Below are 13,590 nucleotides of genomic sequence, written 5' to 3'. Positions count from 1 at the left end.
CCCCCACCCACACTGTCCCTCCCCCACTGTCCTGTCACACCCTCCCCCACACTGTCTCTGCCTTTGTCCCTCTCCAGTGTAAGTCCCCATAATCTTGCAGAGAAAGTCCCACTCTTTCGCGCTGACATCTGGCCACCTGCTTCTCGGGCAGCTCATCTTCCTGCACATCCTCCGTGCACTTACCCCCTTTGATGCCCTTGCTCTTGCTTTTCCCTACCCCCTTATTACACTTGCCCAGCTCCTCCGCATCCTTCAGAGGCCAACTCAGATGTTCCCTGGTGTGCGCTCTCCCCAGACTCCCCGGTGAAGACACATTCCACCTTCCCGTATCTCTGCAGTATGACTTGGCCCACTGCTGGGGACGTGTTTCCCCACCTTGAGTTCTGTCCTGACCCCGAGCCTGCCCCACGTGGGGCCCTGGTGCTCGTGAGGGCCCTGACGTGGGTGTCTGATGAGCCAGGGCCCAGATCACGACAACGCCTCCTTCCGTTCAGCGGCACACTGTGGTCTCCTCTCTTTTGGCAGGGCAAGGCTGAAGAACAACAATAGACAAGTGTGCATTGACCCGAAATTGAAGTGGATTCAGGAGTACCTGGAGAAAGCTTTAAACAAGTAAGCACAACAGCCAAAAAGGACTTTCCGCTAGATCCACTTGAGGAAAGCTAACACCGTATGGCAGATGGAAGGGCGAGGTGTGGGGGAGGATGGCCTGGATGGGGAGGACCAGGTGCCTGGGGGGGGGGGTAGCGCACTGACCTGGGAACGGGCTTGAGGTTTGCCCAGCATGTAGACATCCGCATTTATAGCGTCTGGTACGATCCTGCAGCTTCTAGTCCCCCGTGCCCCAGACCCTTGTGCATTGGCTGTTTTACAACTGGGGTTTTTCTAAGAAATCATGTTGTCGCAACAGCATTTCCCACACTGTCAGCTCTCTCCCGATCATCGCAATTCTCATCATTCCCATTATCTTTTTTTTAAAATCAGTGATTACTTCAAGATCTGTATTTGGTTTGCTTTGGAACTTTTCTTCCTTGCCCCCGGGGCATCTGGGCACAGTCAGGTGATGGCCAAGCATGGAGCTCAGGAAAGTCTCTTTCCTCCAGACTCAGCAGGCTTGGAGGAAGGCTCTGGGTGGCCTCCGCAAGGGGTGCCCCTCCGGGAATGACACCCCCCCCAGATGACTCGGATACTGGCCAGTGCTAGGCAGCGGCCACCGCCCCCACCTCCTCTCTCCAGCTCAGGGGTTGGATCTGTAGGCTCCACGTAGAAGCTACTGTCACTGGGGACTGTGCTCAGAGACCCCCTCCCGGCCATTCCCAGGCCTCTCTGTGCCTCCAGTAGCACGCTTTCCTCTTGCTTCTGCTTCTCATCTCTGTACACGCTGCATGGGGAGGAGGGTGATTGCCGGAGCGCTGCCCTGCAGCCCCCTCCTCCCTTTGCCCTCCCCTCCTGCTCAGGCCCTCTGTGAGACTCTTCTCTGGCCTTCTCCAGAATGGGGCTGGCCCTCTCCTGGGGTGGGGGGAGGGGGTTGGAAGGTCATGTCTCCGCCTTCCCTCGAAAGGCCGGTCTTTGCAGAATCAAATGCAATTTTCAATCTGAGAACTTGTTTTGAGGAATTCGGTTTCTGTGGTTGCCTCTGAGGCTTATATAGGCCACGGAGGCCCTGCAAACTCTGAGGTCTCTGAAATCAGAAGTGAACAAAATAAATGAATAAATGAGCCTCTTGCCACGACCACCTCCTCCTGAAACCACAGCAGGGTTTCAGTTTCCAATCAGAAACGTTGGCAAGGTGACATTTCCATGCATAAATGTGATCCACAGATGGGCCTGGTGGTATTTGTAACTTTTTGCAAGGCATTTTTTTATATATTTTTTGTGCACATTTTTTTTATGTTTCTTTAGAAAACAAATGTATTTCAGAATATATTTATAGTCAAACAATTCATATATTTGAAGTGGAGCCATATGAATGTCAGTAGGTTACATTTCTCTATTATCTTGAACTACTGGCAATTTGTAAAGAAATATATATGATCTATAAATGTGATTACAGCTTTTTAATGTTAGCCACAGTGTATTTTTTCACTTGTACTAAAATTGTATCAAATGTGACATTATATGCACTAGCAATAAAATGCTAATTGTTTCATGGTATCAACCTCCTACTGTATGTGGGAATTTATTTACCGGAAGTAAAATCCATCAGCTGTTAGACATGGGGCTCAGGTACATTTGTGGAGTTGATGAAGATAAGGTGGCCTGCCGGTCAGGTGCCTTAGATCCCTCCTGCCGACTTCGCTTGTGAGCGTGGGCCTTGCTCAGGAGCAGATTAGAGCTGCAACTCAAGTTTTTGTGCCTTTTTTTTTTTAACCCAGTGGAAACAGCAGTGCTAGTCTTCTGAAGAATAATATTTGACTCACTAATTTCTCTTCTCCTTCCTCCTCTTCCTTGGTTCTCCTAACATCCCCACGTAATCTCCAGAGACTCAACTCTCATAATATCCAGCTTTCACATTTTCCCATGTAAAAATCCCATAATCCCAGGCCATGGTTAATAGCAAGCTTTCACGGGAACAGGTGGCCTTACCCCATAAATCATTAAATACCATTCAGCTTGAATCATTTTAATGTGACAATCATGAGCCAGTTGCTCTAATCAAATTCTGCTAACCAGCTCTCTCCCTTGCTCTCCAGAACAATCCCAGTCATTCCCAAGGGGCGTCCCCAGGCATCCAGAAAGGAGAAGGTGGGATCAGGCCCGCCTTCTTTTTCCTCTCCTGGATGGCCGCCTGAATGCAAAGCATGATTCGATTTGAAATGCAGGTATTTTTTTGTAGCTACAGCAGAGTTCAGCTCTGCCCTGAGAAGGAAGGAATCCAGAGGAGGTGGGATTGAGGTGAGTTAGAAGGCCAAGTCCAGCCTGGCCCAGGGCGTGACTTCACACCCTTTCAGATGTGAATGCCCTTCAGGGTTGGAAGCCTCAGGCGATAGCTGGAGCCAGGGCCAGGCTGGTACCGTGGCCCATGGCTGTAACCAGTTCCCAGATGTTCTGGAAGGCCAGCTAACATTTTTCATTGAATTGGGGAAAATGTCTGATTTATTTTAATGAAGTACTGATGGACGGTGCTTTGCCCAGGGGCCTCCAGGCCTAAGACTGAAGACAAAGTTAAACAGACACCCAGGGCAGTGTTAAAAAATTGTGCAGACTGAAACAGACCCCTGTGTATTTCAACATCATTAATGGTTCTACTAATTTTATCTAAGGGGGCGCAGAGAAGAAAAAATGGGGAAAAGAGAAAAGATAGGAAAAAAGAAGCGACAGAAGAAGAGAAAGGCTGCTCAGAAAAGGAAAAACTAGTTATCTGCCACTTCGAGATGGACCGCAGTGCACGCTGCTCTTGTCTCCCCCGGCGCTTTGTAAATTTGCTCTAACCCTCCTCCAGGGCAGAACCCCTCCCCCCCCCCCGCCTTCTGCGCAGGGGCTCAGACCTCCATGGAGGAGTAGCGTTCCTGTGGCCGCACAGGCTCCTGTATTTATGTGCGTTTTCAGGCCCTTTCTGGTCTGCTAAGTTATGAAGAAAGTAGTTGTGCAGAGACTGGGGCTGCGGTCTGGGACGAGGAGACTCTGCTCGGGGCTCGGGAGTGGCCCAGGTCTCTCCAGCCTTGCCCTGGGCTGCCTCCCACCCTGCCCTCCACTCCTCTCTCAGAAGGGCTCTGGAGCCCACCCGGCTCCACACACTCAAAATCTGCCTTCCTGCTGAGGCCAGGGTGTGGCTGCCTGGCTGCACAGAGCCATTGCTAGCCCAGCAGTGGGAGCCTCGGCCAGCAAGGGACATGCACCTCCTGCCCTCCCCTTGACCGCTGCCGGTGCCACCCGTCACCGCCTTCATGGGGCAGCTGTGGCCATGCCTTTTGCAGGTGCTAACTGACTCTTTTTTCCCAAGTGCCTGCTGCCTGGCCCTCCACCGCTCTGCGGTCTGGGGTGGGACTTGTCCAGCAGCCCCTCCCTAGGCCCGAGGCTGTGAGAGCGGCTTTACCTCTGAGCAGGGGTGGTTTCTGCACACCCGGTGGGGAAAGTAGGTGGGAGTTCCACATTCCCAGGGAGCAGCTGTGGAAAATACTTCTCAGGGAGCCTCTGGGCCAGGCAATTCACTTTATAGATTCTTTAAACGGGTCCCTGACGTGGAGGAACTGTGTGAAGGGCCTATCCCCACCCGCTTTCTGCCGGGAGAGGCTCTGTGACCCTGTGTGATTAGGTTCCAGGACACAGCTGCCTCAGTCCTCACTCATGGGAAATAATCTGCTTAAAGTGAACATGGTGTTCTAGAAAGTTCTAGAACTTTCCTCATAGCACCCACAGATTATGTCTAAGATTTCTTGCCTAGTCTCTCTCATTTGGATCAGAAGGAGGGGGGCGTCACGTGGGAGAGCCAGGCCCTGATTTCAATAGTACTTGGAAAAAGAACACCTCAAATATCTGGACTGTTCTCCCCACCCTCCTGTCCTTCATAAACATTCATCCTGCACCCCAGGCCCTTGGTCATCATTCAGTATGTGGACCCAGAAAGATGAAGTGGTTGGAGGACAGAACGGGTGGAATCAGGAGAAGAAAATCCAAGGTCCCCGCCCGTCAGACTGCCCTGGAGCACTGGTCCCTCATGCTTTAGTGCCCTCCTCTGGGACAGCAGCGTAGAGCACTGGGGGCATTCCTTCTCTCCACTAAAGAAGTGTCCTGCTAGGGCGCTGCAGCCAAAGAGCTTTTAGTCACCATCGCCCGTCCCTTTTATCCGGCTGACTCGCAGCCTGCGCCCCTCTCACCAGCCCTGGGCTTAGCAGGCCTGTTCCCGGGTGTGCGGAAGGCACCCTCCCCACCTCGGAAGGCACTGGGCTGTGTTTGCTGATCTGCCCAGGGCTGCAGTCTTCTGTGGAGGCCAGCAGCAGGCCTCGTCTGGGGGACCTCGGCTGGGGTAGTCCTCCTCTGACAAAAGCACCCCGGAGCCGGTCAGACCTGTGGCCCCATGCTCTCCCTTCTTCCTGCAGCAGGATCAGCACATCTCTGTGCCTAGAGAGGGGTGGCAGGTCCATCCTGGACACCATGGAGGGCTGCTTGCCATCTAGCCGTGGGGGGTCAAGCTGTGGCTGCCCTGAGGTGACAGGCTGCTTTCTGCAGTGCTCAGGACAGCAGAGCCTCCCCCTCCTGCTGGGGGAGCTGGGGCTGTGGGGACTAAGACAGTTGGCCCAAGGTTAGGAAAAGCAAACAAGCTCAGTCCTGTGGCCCTCACTGTATCTGACAAGCCAGCGTGGGGCCCTGGAAGAGTGGAGAGCCGGCCTCCATTCTGTTGTGGGTTGAAACTAGGCAGCGCGCACGCAGCTGGGCCAAGTGAACGGCACTGGGTCCCGGCGCTGCCCGGGGCCACCCCCGCTGTTGCTGGCCAAGAGACCCCGGGGCCAGTCGGGAGGGCAGGGGGTCGATGGAGGTGGTTGATGGTGCCAAGGCCTCGGAGGAGCAGGCAGCCTCCTCCAGGCTCCGGGTGAGACGGGGCCACGCTCGGGCGGGGGGCTGGCAGCCCTCCATGGGTGCTGGGCCCCGGCGGGGTGCCCCGCCTGCCCTGTCGTGTGAGCACTGTGCCATGCTGTCTGTCCGTGTGCTCTTGTTCATCCGCTGTGCCCCGTGCTGCCTGCGCCCATCTGTCTTCTCAGTTCCCACCTTCCACCCGTCCCTCCGCTTCAGCCCCCTGCTGCCTCTCACCACGCTCCCCCTTCCCAGGGCCTCGGAAGGGAGGCACACGCCGGCGATTTGGAAGTCAGGAGTTGGGAGCCCTGCCGCCACGGGGCTCGGCGTCTCAGGCGAGCGACCTGGCCGCTGTGGGAACCCGCCTTAATGGTCTCTCCCTCTGTTCTTGTTAACAGGAGGTTCAAGATGTGAGAGGCGCAGGTGGGGTCAGACGCCTGAGGAAGCCTTACAGTAGGAGCCCGGGTCTGAAAGCAGTGTTAGGAAGAGCCCGCCGTGGCTCCCCTGCACCCAGGCAGGGCCCAGTGCATTTCCAAGGGCTTCGTTTTGCACAGTTTGCCTTACTTTCACCATTTGATTATGTAGCAAAATATATGGTGTTTATTCTTCGTTTAGTTTGATTATCCAATGTCACTGGTGACAGATAGAAACTTACACTAAGGCCATTATTTTACTTGCTTTCTTATAATATCTTCCCCATGGAGCCCCTTGCCTGGCCAGCGGTTCCTGAGTGTTGTATCTCCCTGAGCTGTGCAGGCTGGGACCCCCGATCATACTGTCCTAGGATGGAGAGCCACCAGGAGGTATCAGAGCCAGTCGGCCTGGGCCAAACCCTAGTGAAGGCTGCCCCGTGCAGGGGGTGGAGGAGGGTTAGGTTTAGAGGGCCAGGCAGGAGCTTCACCCTTACCAGGGTGAGGGCTGGGGTCTTCCCTTTCGGTGAGCATGGCAGAGCTTCCCCAAGCTGAGGCAGGCAGGAGTGTGAGGCCAAGGTAGGGGGAGATGCACCCCTCATCCTCAGCTCTTCTCTACATCCCATCACGTTCTTCCCATCATTCTCTCTCTCATCCATCATCATGTGTATCCAAGACTGTGTCCATCACCCCGGAAAAAGACTCTCTCAAGACTAAAGCTTTAATTTAAACTGGGCACCAAGAAGCAAATCAAAATGTCTCGTGTTACCCGGTTCTGAAAACACTGTGCACATCTGTGTCTTGTTCGGAATATTGTCTGTTGTCCAATCCTGCGTTCTTGTTCAAAGCCAGTGTCCTCGCTGTGTGCAGTCAGCTCCTTGTATGCAAAGGCTCAGAGGCAGGAGATGCCTTTTGACCAGGTTTCTGATTAGGGCTGTGAGCCTCTCGGGTGGGCAACCTGGGTTTCTCCACTGATCACAAACCCAGGATGGATCCGCAGAGCCCAAGGGAATTCGGTTCGCAGCAGTGTTGACCTGGGAGGTACACCAGCCCTCCATGCTCCCACAGGTGTCCGTATCTCGCAACCACGGGGAGTTTTGTCTCCATTTTGCCAAGTGCATGATTCTTTTGGCAATCACGTGAAAATCAACTCTCTTTTCGTTTTTGAAAACCTGGTCCACAAAACAATTAATCCTGTACATGAAGATTCCTCCCCAATTAAAATCTAACCTCATCTTTTTCCCCGCTTGGCAATTCCATCATCTGCTGCCTTGTACAGCGGCCTCTGGACTTGACCACTAGTGTTATCTTGTGCTTCCAGAACATCCATCAGGGCATTCCTCTTAGAAAAGGAGATGTTTGGGAAAGTAGGTTAAAACCTTAACATGTAGAGTGTTTCCCTTTCCTGAGACTAGTTTGTAGACTTGCATTAGACAGTTTAAAAATCTCACTTTTTGAACAGGTAGGCACTTGAGGGGTTTTTGCTTATTGTGCTTTGTTTAACAGTTTATCTAATACTTTGCCCCTTTGGTTAAACAGCCCAGGAAAAATTTTTAAAGTAAGAAAGCGGAAAAAAAGAAGGGCAAAACTAGGAACTGTATCCATTGACAGGACACTGTAAATAACATGCAGGAAGTATATTACAGTAAAATAATCTTGAATTGTAGGTGATTGTAGGTGTAATAATCTTTGGGTTATCAGTAACATGTTTAAAGCAATTCCATAAATATTCCTTGAAGATCCTATGATCTTCCTGGTAGAAAGACAATCCATCAACCAAACAAAAATTTGTATCTTCGAGTCAGCTATGTTATATTGAATAAAATAGAGTACAGGAACCTTTATTAGTTATAAGGAATACAAAACTGGTCTCAGGACCCTCTTTTGAAATTAAGCTGTCACTGCAGGTCTCCTGAACTATACGTGAAATGATCGAATTTTCAGTGGGATGGGCATTTTCTAAGTAAACCAAGATATTTAAAACTCTGATGGAAAATTTGGAACCATCCTCCCCTTTGGAATCCATGAACCAGAACCATTAAATCTGCTACTCCCAGAAAAACAATGGCCCTAAATCTTGACTACAGTCAAATAAAGAATCATTCCTTTCTCCCCCAAAGAGGGAAAAATAGATAAGAGTAGAAACTGCAGGGAAAGTTATCTGCCTAACAATTGCCCTCCTTGCAATCTGCTCCTAAACAGAGGCTGCCCAGCGAAAGCAAATACGCATTTAAATAGCCTATTTGCAAAGGAAAAGGCTCTCCCGATCCCCTTTTGCTTTAAAAATACAAGTCAAGTGCATCCCTTGATTAGGGGTCACCCAGCTGTTCCTCCTTGTCCAGTGCTGCTCCACCTGACCTTCCCTTGGGCTCCTTGTAACCTGCAGGGCAGTCCTCCCTGGCCAGCCTTTGCATCGGGACCCAGGCAGCTGCGGGGCTGGGGTGGGGCTAGGACTCACGGAAGTGCTGTGTGTTTATATACGACTCAGCGCCATGTGTTGTGTGTACTGCTCTTCGTCCAGCCCTGTTCAGGTGCTGAGACCCCAGCGAGGAGGCTCAGGAGGGGGACCCTCTGCATGTGGTCCCGTCCTCCAGAGAGAGGAGGTCCAGCTTGGAGCAGAGGGCCTGAAGAGCAAAAAGTTGCAGTCCTACCCCTCTCCCCCACCCCCCTCCCCGTGTGAAATCCAGAGAACTTGTAAGCTTTGTCATTGGATCCGATTTGACCTTCCTTTTCTGACTGCTGCTTGATGTTATGGCCATGAGCTCCCCACGGGGAGTTTATCACCCCCACCCCCACCCCAGGCGGTGCACCCTTCCGCAGCGGGATGAGAATTGTGGGGTCCTGTACCCATCCTCCCTGACCCATTCCGAGGGAGCCCCATCCCCGGGAAATGCTCCCTAGAAACCTTCAACCCCCCTAAGCAGACCACTGACATGGCCAAGTTGAAAAAAACCTCCCAGGCTACTTGTGTGTCAGTAACCTCGCTGGCTTCTCAGTCTCTGGGCAGTGATGGGTTCAGTGTTAAATGTGATGAATACTGTATTTTGTGTTGTTTAAATACATCTCCCAGATAATGTGAAAATGGTCCAGGAGAAGGCAGCTTCCTGTATGCGGTGTGCTTTTTTTTTTTTTTTTTTTAACAAATAACAACTCCTTTTGAGAAACCACCATTTCTACTTTGAAGTCATATCAATGAAAAGATGTATATGCACTTAAAATTTTCCTAATAAAGACATGTATTCAAATGTAGCAGCCAACAGTTTGAAATTAGTGTTGCCATTCGGAATTTTCCAAACTCGGTTTTTCTTCCTCCAACCCAACACGGGAGGGGTCACGTAATCCTAGCTGCACTGGTTAGTGGAAAACAGGCCATTGCAAAAATCACGCTAATCATAAGGAAAATTCTGGAGGCATGCTTGCCTCTCCTAGTCAACTGATCCGTAGCGGGGGTGGGGGAAGGCACTCTCTTTTCTCTGAATGTCCTTGGTTTTGCTGGAATCCCTTCTTAAAGGCAGGCCAGGCCTCTACTCCAGAAGGGATGGTTTTGTGCAAGGGCCCCCATAGTTGCCTGTCAGCTGTGGGGAAGGAAGCCTCCATTTGGTACTTCCCAGGCCAGTGGAGGACAACAGCGGCCGGTTCCCGAAGGCACCATCAAGGACCTAGCACCCTGGGCGTATTTTCTGTCCTGCACTGGGGCCTTCTGGAAACTTACTGAACCTCTCAACAGCTGCCCGCCGGCACTGCCCTGGATACTTGACCAGGTGGTAAGCCTGATAGGCTTCTGTCCTCATAGAGGTCAGCCTGTCACACTTTCTCCTACATTCCTTCTGGTCCACAGTCAACCGCACTGGAAAGGAGGGGCCAGTACAGAAGCCCCAAATGTCTGAGTCCAGATTGCTCTGTCCTCAGACCCTCTGCCCGTTGGCCCAGACATGACCACGTTCCCTGTGCTCGGAACCTCCTGGCTCTCTCTAGGGTGGCTTTGATGTGGTGGCTCAGTTGCAGATGGACTGGAGGAGGAAAGAAGTATTCGAGGAGAGCCATGGCAAGAGACAGCATGGTGTCCAGGGACGAGCATGGGTGTGCAGAGTCGCAGAGCAGTGCTCGGATCCAGGTCTTTTCTCTGCTCCCTCCATGACTTAAGGCACACCACTTGCCCTGAGTTCCAGCCTCCGCAGCTCTAACCCAGAAGCTTAGCATCCCCAGGAGTTGGGCACAGTAGACGCGAGTAGGATATGCTTCACTCCCTCTCCACCTGCTGTTTCCTGGGGTCCACCTGCCTCTCCTTGGGCCTCAGCAGTGCTCAGATACCTGGAGCTAGAGATGATTTTGAAAGGTGAGCAGGTGGGGAGAAGCCTCTTGTTTGGGTCTTGTAGGTTCCCTGAGCACCTGTGCGTGCTGGTTCCAGCACACTACACCACACTTCTGGCATCAGGAACCAACACCCTCTGGGTTAAGTATCAAGTATTCAGAATGATATTGACTCTTCAGAACGATGTAGCTTCGCAGGGCTACTGGTCCCCGTGCAGTCGGCCGACAACAGCTGCACCAGGCCCTGGAGTAGGCAGTTTGGATGCTGTGAGGAGCAGGACGGCCTGCTCCCTGAGGTCATGGAGCCCGCAGTCCGAGGGACTGACTTGCAATTACATGAGCCTTTTGGTAGAGCATGGTAAATGGGACTTTAGCTAGCACTCCAAAGAAGTACCATTTAAGCTTGTGCTTGCTGCCATACTGGGATTGATAAAGGACCCAGAGGCATCCCCTAAGCACCCCCCGACAAAAGGCGCACAGATTCTGTTTAGGGCCTAGGCTCTCCTCCATCCTTGAACGCACCCACCAGCACCAACCCAACTTGCCTACATCACTTGTAGTGAGGTAATCATCAACCTGTGGAGAGCTCCCCTGAGAACAAACTGGGAAAATGGAGTTTCCAGGTGGAGTCCATCCCTAGGGCATCCCCCGAGGCACTGCACAGAGTCCTGGTGGGGATACGGGGAGCCGTGTTCCCAGTGCCTCAAAGAGGGCTTGTCACGGTGGGTGTTTAACAGACACTTGACATGTGAGCGGGTGGTGAGGCTAGCAGCCTCCGGGCAAGCCACAACCAACACCCCAGCGTTCCTACCTGGGCCTGGAGCTACTCTCAAATCTCAAGGAGGTTGCTGTGCTAAGTTTTCAGGAGTCCACACTCATTTTAGAGCAAACGAGTTGCAGCTACCTCTTGGCCCACGAAACCAAACAGAAACAAAGCAGAGTGCTCATTCCATACTTCCTTCTCTCCCTTTAACACGTTTCATCCTTCCCCCTCCTCACTCCGCTGATGCTCTGGCTTCTAGTCAGAAAGAAAGGCAGCAATAAGAAAGGGGATTCAGGAGCCTCACCTCTGGTCCACGGCCACCGCTCTCACCTGGCAGGAAGCACCCTGCTCCCTTACCACCCTACACCAGGCCCCGGAGCCCAGCTTCTCACCTGCCCAAGGACACCTCTCCTGACTCCCCCTCTCACCTGCACCAGCAATCTTTGACTCTACATCGACACACCAACATGCTCTAATATCTCCCATCAGAAACGAAGTGAAAATAGAACCAAGCCCAACATGGGATTCTTCCAGCCCTCGGTCTCCTACCACGTCTGCCCTACTCTGCTGCTCGTCACACGTTAAGTCCTCCCAAGAGTGGTCTATATTTCCCACATCCACTTTCTCTCCTCCTCTCTCTTCTCTTTCTTGAAAACCCCACCCCCAACTAAAATTTTGACCCTACCACTCCCTCCGCTAGACCTGCTCGTTGTCGAGGTTGTCACTGAGCCGTCGGGAAATGCAACGGTCAGTTATCAATTCTCAGCTTCCTCGGGCTCCCGGCAAACTTGACAGCATTGGTCGCCCTCCTTGAATCACACTCTCTCGTTGGCTCTCAGGAGACCACTCCTGACTGTTTCTTCAGCTTCATACCTTCCCATTTTTTTCTGGGTCCTCCTCATCCTCCGGACACCTAAACACAAGGACACCCCTCGGTCAGTCCTCGGATGCTCTGTATTCATACCAGGTGACCTCACTCGCTCTCCTGGCCTTGAACACCATGCAAAGGCTGAGGAACCCAGACGGATCTCTCTCCTGGGCTTGGCTTGGACCCCCCTGCTCCCCTGAAAGTGATCATTTGCAAAAGGAAACTCCTCTTTTCCACATTTCCCTCAACCTGCTCATCCCCATTTCTGTGAATAACGACTCCATTCCTTCCAGTTGCTCAGGCCAAAACCATATAGCCATCTTGGATTTACTTTATTCCCTTACAACCCTGAACTAAACCATTAACAAACCCAATCAGTCACCCTTCGAAGTATACCCAGAATCCAATCACTTCTCATGCCCGCCATCTTGGTCCAGCTCCCGCCGCCTCCGCCCTCACCCCCCCGCCCCCGCCGCGGCCTGCCGAGCCGCCTGGTCATGCCACCCTATTCACACCCTCCAGTTTTTAACCAGTGGAGGTTTACACCAACTGGCTCCTGTCACCTCTCTGACCTCACCACTCTCTGCTCCCGCCACAGAGGCTCCCTCGCCCTTGATCAGGCCAGGACTGCCCCTGGCAGGGGACTTTTGTGCCGGGTAGTCTCAGCCCAGATACCACATGGCTCACGCCCTCCCTTCATTCAGTCTCTGTTGGCCACCACCTTGTCAGGAGAGCCTCGGCAGACTCCCCCAGCCTGCAGCCCTTCCCCGATGCGCGGCCCCCTTATCCTGCTTGGCCTCCCCCGAGGCACAGCTCCTTCTGCCAGCTACCCGTGTGCTGCCCGCTTCACATGAGAAGGTTCAAACCACACGGGAAGAGAGGGGCTTGGTCTGTTTTGCTCACTTTTTGGCCGGCACCTAGAAGTATTTTTGGAATGACTGCCTGGTAAGTCAACAGGAGGTTAACACATTGGAGTCTTTCTTCACACATCTCTGAAATGAAGATAGCAGGACTCACCTCACAAGGTCACATGTTCATTCCCACACTCAAGGGCACACTGTGAAGTCATCATTGAGCACCAAATTCACCTCATGCCACTGTGCACATTTTGGTGGTCACACATACACACCTTGCCTCTTGTCTAGCATCCCCCAGGCCTGAGGCTGCCCCTGGAGTCCCCAGAGCATGAAAAACCATAGTGGTTCAATTCCCGTGACCGAGATTGAAGAATCATCCCTGTCCCCCAGGGCACCTCCTTCTGAGTGCTCCTGGGTCCTGTGGGAACCTGCACACACTTCCTGTCCAGATCTTAGGGGTTACAGTGCTGGCCTGGGGTCCATTAGGCCTGGGCTTTGCAGCCAGGGACCAGGAGGAGGAGAGCTACAACTGGCCCAGTGTCTGGGGACGGGGGCCTCTGCTGCTACTGCTTCATCCCAGGCCTGACTTGGGGCGGTGGATGGCAGGCGAACCCCCTGGGGTGGAGATCAGGGGAAGAGCCCAGGACTCAGGAAAGGCTGGTGGCAGCAGGGCAGGGTTCCACTCTCCCAGGCAGCAGCCCGGCTCTGCAAGGGGAAGTTGCTCAGGAGGAGGAGTGGCCGGTCTTGGTCAGTCTGGAAGGCCCCAGATGTAGCCACCAGGCTCACCTTGTCCTGGCCTCTTCCAGGCATTTCCCTGAACATCAGCCCAGGTCACATGGGCTTGTAGGCCGTGAGGAAACAATCATTTGG

General features: G+C 52.9%; 1 protein-coding gene across 4 annotated transcripts in view; it reads left to right on the top strand.

Annotated features, from left to right (window-relative positions):
• CXCL12 (C-X-C motif chemokine ligand 12) overlaps nucleotides 1-9,055 on the top strand; it is a 15,055-nt gene extending 6,000 nt beyond the window's left edge. Inside the window, exons 3-4 of one of the 4 annotated variants that reach the window (XM_073904493.1) lie at nucleotides 526-612; nucleotides 8,443-9,055. In XM_073904493.1, the coding sequence (XP_073760594.1) occupies nucleotides 526-612; nucleotides 8,443-8,668 (313 nt within the window). In that variant the 3' untranslated portion in view covers nucleotides 8,669-9,055. The other 3 variants (XM_025880794.2, XM_025880793.2, XM_025880795.2) reach the window with 3 other exon arrangements.
• Nucleotides 9,056-13,590: the final 4,535 nt, after the last annotated feature.

Source organism: Callorhinus ursinus, unplaced genomic scaffold, assembly GCF_003265705.2.
Source record: "Callorhinus ursinus isolate GAN/ISIS: 27379988/994484 unplaced genomic scaffold, GSC_fseal_2.0 scaffold20, whole genome shotgun sequence".
NCBI lineage: Eukaryota > Metazoa > Chordata > Mammalia > Carnivora > Otariidae > Callorhinus > Callorhinus ursinus.
Note: the sequence above shows the minus strand (reverse complement) of the source record. Positions and strands in the feature narration are given on the sequence as shown.